This window comes from Hyla sarda, chromosome 3 (genome assembly GCF_029499605.1).
Source record: "Hyla sarda isolate aHylSar1 chromosome 3, aHylSar1.hap1, whole genome shotgun sequence".
NCBI classification, from domain to species: Eukaryota; Metazoa; Chordata; class Amphibia; order Anura; family Hylidae; genus Hyla; species Hyla sarda.
This window is the reverse complement of record NC_079191.1, coordinates 232,182,613-232,195,215: the sequence shown is the minus strand read 5'-3', so window position 1 is coordinate 232,195,215 and position 12,603 is coordinate 232,182,613. Positions and strand designations below refer to the sequence as shown.

The 12,603-nt window shown below is 41.4% G+C and overlaps 1 protein-coding gene across 4 annotated transcripts in view; it reads left to right on the top strand.

The window, feature by feature from the left end:
- Positions 1 to 12,603, top strand: part of HACE1 (HECT domain and ankyrin repeat containing E3 ubiquitin protein ligase 1) — a 126,938-nt gene that overhangs the window by 49,190 nt on the left and 65,145 nt on the right. For 3 of the 4 annotated variants that reach the window (XM_056566204.1, XM_056566203.1, XM_056566201.1), the window contains one exon: positions 7,689 to 7,935. In XM_056566204.1, coding sequence (XP_056422179.1) covers positions 7,689 to 7,935 — 247 coding nt within the window. The remainder of the gene's footprint in view (positions 1 to 7,688; positions 7,936 to 12,603) is intronic. The other variant, XM_056566202.1, reaches the window with a different exon arrangement.

Here is a 12,603-nt window from a genome sequence, read left to right as displayed (position 1 = left end):
TTGATTCTACAAAAATAATCATTGTAATTGTATAGGTATGTAGTTGCATATGTCTGGGGCATACCTTTAATGGCACTCTTCAAATATGCATGTAAGTGGCCTGTACACCAGGGCTGGAAAGTTGGATGTACACCTAATCACCAAAATCAGGTTGCTTCAAAGTTATTATTGGCTCTTGCCTGTCCTGCTTTGTTGCTGTTGACCTCCTGGAGCCTTTCTCCTCTATATACCGCTTGCAAGGTGCTCTAGTCACTTACTATATATGCTTCTTTGCACATCTTTGTATGGTCATAGAAACGGTCACTTCCTTTCACGTCCCACAATACTCTGTACACACAGTGTATGGTCTCAAGCCACTAGATAAGTTAAAGGGTAATATCTCTTTAAAGAAACCACAGTGCTTAAAACTATTGTACAGTAATAAGAGCAGTACAGATATAACTATGGGGGGAAGAATAGGAAATAATTGTAGATAAAAGGGGAATTGGAGGGAAATTTAAAGGGTTTATCTGGTGGAAGACAACTTGTCCCTTATCCTCAGGATAGGGAATAAGTGTCTGATGGTTGGGACCCTTTGCTATCACCTGAACGGGAACACGACACTCTGAGAGAAGCACATTCTGCAGATGACATCTGCTCCATTTATTTCTATAGGAGCGCTGGAGATGCTAGAGTTCAGTACTCGGGTCTCTTCTGTGCTCCATTAGAGAATGAATGAAGCATGTGCCGTCTGCTTAAACCCTAAGGCAGCTTCAAGTTATTTAAAAAAATGTTCACCTCTAAACATTGCAACATAGTTACAGTTTCAATTAAAAGTAAGGAGAACCCTCTGGAATTAGCTGGTTTCTACATTGTATACTAAAAAAATCTGGTCTTAATGTTAGCTAAATCACACTAACAACCACATTTTAATTATCCTGATAGCATACAGTTGTACTATATCTTGTATTGAGCACATGGAGTAATCATACACAATGCAAGGAGCAAAGGCAAGCTAACTTTTGAATTTAAAAAACCCATTGATCCCTCTTAAATCAGCACTATAATATCTAACCACTTTTTATATGTTGTTAATGATGAAAATGAAAAACCTTTTTAATATGGTTGTTTAAAATGTTTTGAATATTTTGAAAACTGCCCCTGAAAATCCCACCACTAGGGCACTAACCAGTCCTGCAGCAGCATCAAGCTTGTTCATGAGTCATGGACAAGAGATGATTCATGGACAAGAGATGATTCATGGACAAGGCTGCATGAGCAGACACACCAATCACCTCCCACCACCACAAATGAGGGACACGCCCCCTTCCCCTGATAAGATTTCTAATGCTGGAAGCTTATGAAAAGAGGTATTTTTTATAATGAATATTGGTAATTGAGGCCTACAAATTAGATGTTCATGTACAATTTTCTATACGGTCTCTTCAGCTTGAGGTCATGAGCTGCTGCCCTTACATTCTCCTGTAAGTATTTTATTATACTTTACAGTCATTGCTACCTTAGGGGAAAGAAGCCAGCAAAGCAGCCTAAAACCATGATGCTCCTTTTGCTGTGCTTCACAGTTGGGATTAGGCTTTTCTGCAAATAGCTTTGTGTGATTCTATAACACACATTGTAAATAATGAAGACATTTTTCTGATGGGCGGCGGGGTGGTAAGGTTAGGTGTCATTCATGCTCTGTCTCTTTTTGACCTAAAGGGGAGGGGTATAGTCAATATCACATAAAGCTCAGGCATGTAAAGGGTTGAGAAACCCCTCGAGTGTTGTAATTTCTAACGAGGTGTTACTAGATTATGTAAGACCTAAGGAGAAACTTGAACTTGATGCTTTCACTGACACTAGTAATTTAAAAGATGTGCAAGCTGCGAGATGTTGCTGCATAGAGGGGCAAGGCAAAGTATTGTGCATAAAATGGCAAGTCTATATAAGAGAATGGCTATGTACACAGGGATTGGGTTTAGAAATATAAAATAATACCTCCGCACCAGGATGGTATATTACTACTGCAATGACTAAATGATTCTATCATACTGTTAAGAAATAAAAATCACTATACAGAACAATAACACCACTATACAAGGGACCGCTAACATTATCCCCATATAGTGACTAAATAATACCGATACTGATTTAAAAAAGCTGTCACCAGACCAATATCCCCCATACAGTGACCATATACAGCTTTACATATAATGCCCCCGTCATGCGCCCCTCACATATAATGCCCCCGTCATGCGCCCCTCATATATAATGCCCCCTGTGCTGTGGCCCATTCAATATTCCCTTTTCTCTGGACCCCCAAGTTTTTTAATTCCCCCCCCCCCTCCTCCTCCTCCTGTACGATATAGTGCCTAATGGGCGCTGAGCATACTCGTCTTACTTACAGTATGCAAGTCGTGGGAACAGGATCTCCAGGCGCTAACGCAATTATGTGACATCATCACGTCAGGCTGCTGTGGATCGCGTCCCCGTGGCTCACACGCTGTGTACTCGCAGCGTGTGAGGAAGGTTAGTGAATGGAGGAGCGGGAGCTTACAGCTTCCGCTCCACCATGGTAGAGTATGGGTTCCGCGGGCCGCAAGTTTGAGACCCCTGGTATAGGTGATTACACACTGGTTACATTTAGTGACTCATGGGTTGTGTCTTCTTATGTGTCGTTTTCTTCTTGATCTTTTTTTTTTTAATTCTTTATTTTTCATTTCCATTTCCAGCAGAAATACAACATTTCAAAACATAGATTATAACAAACATAATCTTAACCCCCAGACTTCACACAACCTGACTGCTCTAAGACTGGTGCTGCCCTCAGCTAAAATAAACTAATAGAATCTCCATTATATTCAAACACTTCTGCGTACTCCCTCGAGAAGGCAACCTCTTCCTAATTCCCACCCTTTTCTCCCCCTAATCCGTACCCACCCCACCCCCTACCTTCTCTCTCCTCCCCCCCCCCCCCCCACTTACCCTAAGCCGGGGTTCTCATGAAGGATGCAAAGTCTCCCCCTTCTTGAAATTGCACCCAATCTCTCCAGGTACAAAAAAAAGTCTCTGTTAGATTCTTGTCTCCCTGACCTCAAATTTTCCATTAGAAATATCTCATTAACTTTGGAAAACCACAATGCCACTGTAGGAGCTTTCTCTTGTTTCCATAGCACCGGGATGCAGTTCCTTGCTGACATCACTAGATATCCCAACAGAGAAATTTTGTATTGCTTTAGCGGTCTATCGTTATGTTGCAGTAGAAAAAATGCAGGAGTAAGTGGTACATCTTCACCTATTATTTTCCAGATTCCCTCTTTTACTTTTTCCCAAAAACTTCTCAACTTTTGGCATGACCAGAAGATATGAATTCCCCAACATTTCCCGTCACTATCGCTATGTCCCCTGCCACGTATTATTCTTGGGACCCTGTACCACAGGGGTGTGGAAATTTTATAAAAAACTACTTGTCCACGGGACTAAAATGGAGCAAAATCTATTTGTCCCTCATGAGGATCCACTTGTCCGGGCCAATTTTCGCTTTTACACTAATTTTTTCCTTCTCGCTCTATAATAGTCATAACTACCTACTATAAGGATACCTTTTAATTTTTCAATAACATATTCTCTGTTTCGGTAGATGAGGGGTCAAGGTTAACCCTATAGTTCGTGACGCCAGGCTGAGGGCTAGTATGCTGAGGTAATTCTCCGGCCTATCACCGCCCTTCCCACTAACAATAGGTGCATGCATAAAATGACTGAAGGTCCACAAGGTAGTTGAACTTGAACTTGGATAAACTTTACTTAAATGCTTTCGGTACATCCAATGAACAGTAACAGTCTCTTTAATACAGTCTCTATGCACTTCAGTGACTGACAGTTGTTGCGGACCTTGACTTTTCATATAAGTCTCTGAATTTAGGGTAATTTGCGAAGATCCGTCCGGATTTAGGGGTTAGATATGGTCTGTGATCTTGCAGAGTGCTAGGGATTGATGACACTCACAGTTTAGAAGATATCAGCCGTCGCCGCAAGGCTCGGGCCTAACTCACTGATGACAGCAGCACAAATCCTCCCTTGCTTGGAAGCGCAGGAACAAGAGAGCGAGAAATGGCCGCCGCTCCCTTATATGGGCAGGGCCGTTTTAGATTGGTCCAAGTAACTGTCACTCACCGTCACAGGGAGTGATGGGTAAAATACGTCATAGGGACCTCCAAAGGTCCTCAAGCATAAAACCATAGAGTTCACCTGAACACGTGACCTGCACGTCCTGCCACGCTCCGTACAGGTAATTAACCAATTATATACATTTGTACAATTATATTTATATAAATCCTAAATAACTGCTAGATAACTAATACCTAGATGAGAGGTGACAAGGGATGGACTAGATAAGAAGGACCCCGACGTCCTAGGGACTCTGGCTATGGGGACTTCTATACAGGTACCGTATAGGATGCGGTACCGGGACACCACAAAATAGTAAAAGATAATTTTGCAGATTTGGTGGTTTTCTTTTCTACACAATTTACCTTGTGGTTGAGGCAACATGTTAGTTTTATACTTTAGGCCGGCCTGATTACAGCGATACCAGATTTGTATCGTTTACGTCATGTTTTACTAATTCTGAACTTTTTCAAATTTTTTTAATTGCCATTTTTTAAACCCTGTAGCTTAATTTATTTCCGCATACCAGGCTGTATGAGGGCTCATTTTTTGCGCCATAATCTGTTTTTTGTATCGGTACCATTTTGGTATTGATCTGACTTTTTAATCGCTTTTTTACTTTTTTTTTCTGGGATATTATAAAAATTGCAAATCTGGGGTTTGGTATTTTTTTTACATTTACCATACGGGATACATAATGTTATATTTTAATAGGTTGTACAATTACGCACGAAGCAATACCAAATATGTTTATTTTTATTATGTTTACATGTTTTTATATAGGAAAAGGGGATGATTTGAACTTTTAACATGGAAGGGGTTAATGCAGCGGTCTTCAAACTGTGGCCCTCCAGATGTTGCAAAACTACAACTCCCAGCATGCCCGGACAGCCAAAAGCTCTCCTGGCATGCTGGGAATTGTAGTTTTGTAACATCTGGAGGGCCACAGTTTGAAGACCACTGGGTTAATGTGTGTCTTTCAAACTTTTATTAAACTTTATTTATTTATTTTTTTACACTTTATTAGACTTATGAGGAATCATTAGATTCCTCAGACAGATGAATAGAGTTCTATTAAACTCAATTAATCTGTGTTCTCTGTGATCCATTGATAGAGCCTGGTCCAGCCAGGATCTATCAATGACAGAGCAGGAAGCAGAAGTAAGCCCTCCGGCTACCTCTATAGTGGATCACCCTCCTGCGATCGCGCTCCGGGGGGGGGGGGGGGGAGGGGGGGGTTTAGCGATCCACCCCACTAACCCACCAGGGAGCATGTCCCTTTAGATGCCGCTGTCAGCTTTTACAGCGGGGATCTAAAGGGTTAATAGCCACCTGCGGCGATCGCCGCAGGCTGGCTATTAGCGGCGGCCCCCGGCTACTGAGAACAGCCGGGGGCTGCAGAGTATGGAGCGAGCAGGAATCCGGAGCCCGCTCCATACTCCCCTGTGAGCGCCGCATGCATCTCCCCGTGCAGACGTGCCTCCTCCCCCCAGCTGTCCGAAGCTAGAGCTGGGGGAGCGAAGGCAGAGGACGCAGGTCTGCACGGGGAGCAAGAAGCCACGCCCCCCTCATCCACCCCCGCACGTCTGCAGAGCAGGGGAGAGAAGACAAATACACAGCTTCTCATCTCCCCTGCTCTGCTTCGGAGGACACAGTTTTTTTACAGCTGGGGGCTCCATACAGACTGCAGATCGCTGCCACGCTTGTCAGGTCCGGCCCTGCTTGCCCGAAGCCGGGCTAAGGGCCGGACAAATTCACCTGCCCGGCGCCCGAAACTGCATGTCCCGGGCGTCAGGCGATAGGAATTCCACATCCCTGTACCACCTAGTCACCATCTTGTAATTTGATTCTTGCAGTATGTGCCAATGTCCAAATCTTACCCCACTGTTCATCTAATAACTGAATTCCTAGATCCCGTTCCCACTTAACCCCAAATGATGGTCGTTGTTCACTCCGTCCCGAAAGCCAGAATTTGTAAATCTTAGATAAAACATGTTGTGGTGTTTCACCCTCAGAGCATAGTTCCTCAAAATTCGTAGCTTCCTTCCGATAAAAATCGGGTCTCGGCATTTTACTTAAAAAGCACCTAAGTTGTACGTTTCTTCTTCATTTGGTTCAGACTGCCATGAGGATTTCTTCCCACGGTCTGCAGAATCTTCCAGTCAATCATCTTAGGCTCTGCACATTTTCTTCCTATTCCCTAACTTCAGTTCCCCAAAAAATGCTTCCCTTGGGGCTCTTCATACGATTGAGTGTGGTGGGGGTAGGATAGGAGGATTAGGTGTTGCTGAGTAGGTAATTCCCCCCTATTAGGTAGATGGCTTTTTTAACTTGACAATTCCCTCCTATTAGGTAGAAGCCCCCAGTATTTGGATAGTTCCCACTCCATTAGGTAAGTTCCCAAGTTAGATAAATAGGTACATACGTACTTACAGGCATCCTGTGCATGCTGAGAAGATCTCACTGATCTCAGCATGTACAGGTTGCAAGAGGGTGACAGGAGAACACAAATTACAGAGGAGGGTGACAAAATTGTGCATTTTCTCCTCTTGTTCCCCCTTGCAGATGTCCATGTTCTGAAAGCTGTTTGTATCAAGGCATTGTTCACAGTAACCAATCTTTCTTGAGAAGAACAGGTTTGTGCCCCTGTAAAACCCAAATTTCTAGTCTCCTCTCCATAACTGAACCAAATGTTGCCAATTAGATCTTAGGCTGCATTCACACCTCGTTTTTGCAGTACGGTTGCCGTATCCGGTTTGGTTTAAAAAACCGTATCGAACCGTAGTGCAAACCGTATGCATAGACATTTCATTGTAAACCGTATGCCAACCGTAGCATCAGGTTGTGTACGTTTTGCATAATTTACGGTTGTATACGGTTTTTAACGGTACACCAAACCGTAGTCTACTACGGTTTTGTGTCCCGGTCAAAAACCGCATCCATCCTGTATACGGTTATTTTAAAATGGAGTTCTATGGTAACCGTATGTAACCGTATGTGCATACAGTTACCTCCGGTTTGCACAATACGGTTTTTAATCTTTTTCTTTTTTTTTTTATAGAAATTCAATAAAAACAAGAAGAACTTTATTTAAAATGTTGACAAACTTTAAAACCGTATATATTTTTTTCAAGAAAAACATATTAAAACGTATGCAAACGTATATCCGATTTTAAACCGTATACAGTTTAAAAACGTGAGGAGGCATATACGGTTGCATACGTTTCGGTCCGGTTCGGTGACATGCGTTTTTTTAACAGAAACTGGATACGGCAACAGTATTGCACAAACGAGATGTGAATGCAACCTTAGAGAAGTAACTGACATATTTTAACTTGCTTTTCTTTCTTTGCTCTTTCACTTAATATGAACAGTATGTGTGTTTTTATCATTTTAGAAGTATTCACTTTTTCTCGAAACTGTACTGTCTAGCAATCAATATCTTAATGCTGTTTTGCCATGTAGAGATACAATTGATGTTTGCTTTACAAGTAAATATAGTTCTAAAGGAAGTAGAAGTTTATGAACCTCTCTATTAATAGTATCTCCAGTAGTTATGAAGCTCAAATGAAGAGTCTGCTGCGGATTGTGCGGATATTCTGCTACGTTTTTCGCCTTGGACCTGCTTCCCCGAGTAATGGAAATGACATGGGCTACAATGGAAACAAAACACCAAGAAACCAGGTGTTCAAGGTCAGAAAAGTATATGACGTTTTTAGGAAGATAGACGTAAACGAGATGAATGTGACAAAGCATGCATTCATTTATCACCCCCCTACTGAACAGGACGTAAGTTTGGTTAATATCATGCATGTCCATTTTCAGTTTAGTCCAATGACTCCCCTTTTATCTGTCAATCAAAATGCCATTTTATATGTTCTTGAACTCTTCTCCTAAAGCTCTTCTTTTTTGTCATAATATTTTCCTTTCTCATTTAAAGTAAAGCTTCATTTTGAATCAGAATATGTAAGAGATCAACACAAACTGAAATTAAGAGATACATTGTTCCAAAATGGAGCTTTCCTTTAGTTTTGCAACCCACTTGGTTTTAAACATTGAATTAGTTGGGTATTTAAGCAATTTAAAGGCATTTCTAATAATTTACTTTAAGGGTCTTCTAACACTAGTAAGCTAATATTCAGAACAAAGTCTCATGGTATGTTTTAGTGAATTTCTAACTCCAAACCTGTTTGTGGTATTTCATATTTCTCTACATGATAGCATGGTGTTGTGGTTTTAACCCCAAGGTAACTGGCTATGGAATGCAATTGAAGTACAAAAAAATATTTTTACTATGTGTAAATGCCTTTAACAGTCCAATCCATTGGACATTTAATAAAACTTTCTCTGATTTTGTTAAATGTACTGTCTTACTACTAGAGTGTAAGCAACACCTACATTTTTCTCCCAATGCTATATCTATATATTTACACCTATTGAGAACAGATTGGGGGAGGATTACAGTGTGCAAATACAACCTGGAAAATATTTTAGGTGAAATTGCATTTTAATTACATAAATTTTTTTGCAGTATGGTACCAGTCATTTATAGGGTGGAGTCATTTCTCATTTATGTGCATGAAAGAACTTCATTTTCTGCATCCCCAAAAAAAGTAGCTTTTACCATAGCGTTTGTGTGAACAAAACTTGGAATTTCTGTTTTGCTCCATGAAATATTCAATATTTCAGTAATCTTGTAGGATCAGTTTATTCATGTTCTGACATGTAAATCATGAATATCCTGTATTACCTAAACTAAAGACTTTGTTAATTCCCAAGTTGGGGTGCACATTTTTGTTTGTTTTCCACATTTATAATAATCTGATTTGATTGATTTTATACCATGTCATTTGGTCTCTCAAATGTGTTTTTATTTCAGTTTATTAACATGTTTTGTAAAAAAAAAAGTTTTACTTGTCCTTTTCTATTTGCATGTACATTAAAGGGGTACTCCGGCGCTTAGACATCTTATCCCCTATCCAAAGGATAGGGGATAAGATGCCTGACCGCAGGAGTCCCGCCACTGGGGACCCCCGTGATCTTGCACGCGGCACCCCATTTGTAATTAGTCCCCTGAGCGTGTTCGCTCCGGGTCTGATTACGGGCGATCACAGGGCGGGCGGGGTGTGTCGTCACGCCTGCGCCCCGTGTGATCTCACGCTCCACCCCTCAATGCAAGCCTATGGGAGGGGGCATGACAGCTATCACGCCCCCTCCCGTAGGCTTGCATTGAGGGGCGGAGCGTGACGTCACACGGGGGCGCAGGTGTGACGTCACACACCGCCCGCCCTGTGATCGCCCGTAATCAGACCCGGAGCGAACACGCTCCGGGGACTGATTACAAACGGGGTGCCGCATGCAAGATCACGGGGGTCCCCAGCGGCGGGACTCCCGCGGTCAGGCATCTTATCCCCTATCCTTTGGATAGGGAATAAGATGTCTAAGCACCGGGGTACCCCTTTAATGATTCAGAAACTGTCTAGCTGGACTGTAACAAAAAATTAATGTCCACAATATACTCATTTAACATTTGCAAATCCTTCAATCTCACTAGATAGAAGGCAGTTTTGGAATATAACAATAATGGTACTTAGTTCAATTTACTCAGAAGTTACTCAGAAGTGATTATGAGGTCTCAAAAAAAACTGGTCATGAAGATTGTTCAAGAATCTACAGGGTGGGCCAGTTATATGGATACACCTTAATAAAATGGGAATGGTTGGTGATATTAACTTCCTGTTTGTGGCACATTAGTTTATGTGAGGGGGGAAACTTTTCAAGATGGGTGGTGACCATGGTTGCCATTTGAAGTCGGCCATTTTGAATCCAACTTTTGTTTTTTCAATAGGAAGAGGGTCATGTGACACATCAAACTTATTGGGAATTTCACAAGAAAAACAATGATGTGCTTGGTTTTAATGTAACTTTATTCTTTCATGAGTTATATACAAGTTTCTGACCACTTATAAAATGTGTTCAATGTGCTGCCCATTGTGTTGGATTGTCAATGCAACCCTCTTTTCCCACTCTTCACACATTGATAGCAACAGCGCAGGAGAAATGCTAGCACAGGCTTCCAGTATCCGTAGTTTCAGGTGCTGCACATCTCGTATCTTCACAGCATAGACAATTGCCTTCAGATGACCCCAAAGATAAAAGTCTAAGGGGGTCAGATCGGGAGACCTTGGGGGCTATTCAACTGGCCCACGACAACCAATCCACTTTCCAGGAAACTGTTCATCTAGGAATGCTCAGACCTGACACCCATAATGTGGTGGTGCACCATCTTGCTGGAAAAACTCAGGGAATGTGCCAGCTTCAGTGCATAAAGAGGGAAACACATCATCATGTAGCAATTTCGCATATGCAGTGGCCTTGAGGTTTCCATTGATGAAGAATGGCCCCACTATCTTTGTACCCCATATACCACACCATACCATCAATTTTTGTGTTCCAACAGTCTTGGAGGGATCTATCCAATGTGGGTTAGTGTCAGACCAATAGCGGTGGTTTTGTTTGTTAACTTCACCATTCACATAAAAGTTTGCCTCATCACTGAACAAAATCTTCTGCGTAAACTGAGGGTCCTGTTCCAATTTTTGTTTTGCCTATTCTGCAAATTCAGTGCGCCGATCTGGATCATCCTCGTTGAGATGCTGCAGTAGCTGGAGTTTGTAAGGGTGCCATTTGTGAGTAGCTAATATCTGCCGAAGGGATGTTCGACAAATGCCACTCTCCAGTGACATGCGGCGAGTGCTACGCTGTGGGCTCTTGCTGAATGACGCTAGGACAGCCACTGATGTTTCTTCATTAGTGACAGATTTCATGCATCCACATTTTGGCAAATCCAACACTGAACCAGTTTCACGAAACTTAGCAAGTAGTTTGCTAACTGTAGCATGGGAGATGGATGGTTTCATCGGGTGTCTTGCATTGAAATCTGCTGCAATGCCCCAGTTAATGCGTTCACCACACATTAACACAATTTCTATCCGCTCCTCACGTGTTAACCTCGGCGACATGTCAATGGCTGTAAACAAAAAAACTTTTAAATATATGAAAGAATAAAGCTATGTTAAAACATTGTTTTTCTTGTGAAATTCCCAATAAGTTTGATAAGTTTGATGTGTGACATGACCCTCTTCCTATTGAAAAAAACAAGTTGGATTCAAAATGGCCGACATGGTTACCATCCATCTTGAAGTTTCCCTCCCTCACATATACTAATGTGCCACAAACAGGAAGTTAATATCACCAACCATTCCCATTTTATTAAGGTGTATCCATATAAATGGCCCACCCTGTAGATAATTCATTCCATTGCATACAGTGGGCTTTTTGCATAAAAGTAATTAGAATGTGTCAGTGTAAGTCATAGAAACCAATAAGATTTAATTTTTTTTATAGGGCTTGACTTCCATGGGCAACACATTCTTTTTAGATAGAAGAGTTTGTTTTGCATGATAAAATGCTTACTTATGGTGGTTTCAGGAGAATTAATCTTCCTTTTTTCCTCTCACATATTTCCCAATAGGATGTGTTTATAAGAATTGGAGTATATTACTTAACTTTATTTAAAATGTGTATTGCCCTTTAACCCCTTAATGACATAGGACGTAAATGTATATCTTGGTGTCCTGGTACCTAACACACCAGGACGTACATTTACATCCTGTACATGAAGGGAGCACCACAGCGAGGCTCGCTTCATTCACAGCAGATCCCAGCTGCTATCAGCTGCCAGGGACCTGCCAGTAATGGCGGACATCAGCTATTATGCTAATGTCCAACATTGACACCTGATATGCTGTGATCAATACAGATGCCATGTAGCACTTGTAATGGATGATCAGCACACCCTCGGCATGGCCGTGGTGATCCGATCATCCAAGATGGCGGACAAATGGAGGTCCCCTCACCTTCTCTGGCCACCATCCCAGGGTCTTCTTCTCTGGTCTGCCTTCCAGCATACCAGAAAAGAAGATTGCCGCTAATACTGATCAGTGCTATGCATAGCACTGATCAGTATAAGCAATCTAAGGATTGCTTTAGACAGTCCCCTATGGTGACAGAGAGAGTTAAAAATAAAAGTAAAAAAAAAAGTAATATAAAAAATGTGAAAAAGCCCCTCTGCCAACAAAAATTTACAAGGCCCCTTTTTCCCTTTTTTACCCCAAAAAGAGTAAAAAAAAATATACATATTTGGTATTACCGCTTGTGTAAGTGCCTGAATTATCAAAATATAATGTTAAAGAGCCCATACGGTGAACAGTGTTAATGCAAAATTGCTGCTTTTTTGTCACATCAATTTCCAAAAACAATGATTAAAATTGGAAAGTTAATGGTGGTTAAAATAGTGTAATTTCAAACCTACTTATTTAGTAAAAAAAACATTTTTTGAAAACAGTAAAGTAATAAAAAAGTATGCAAACATGGGTATCATGTTAATCATATTAA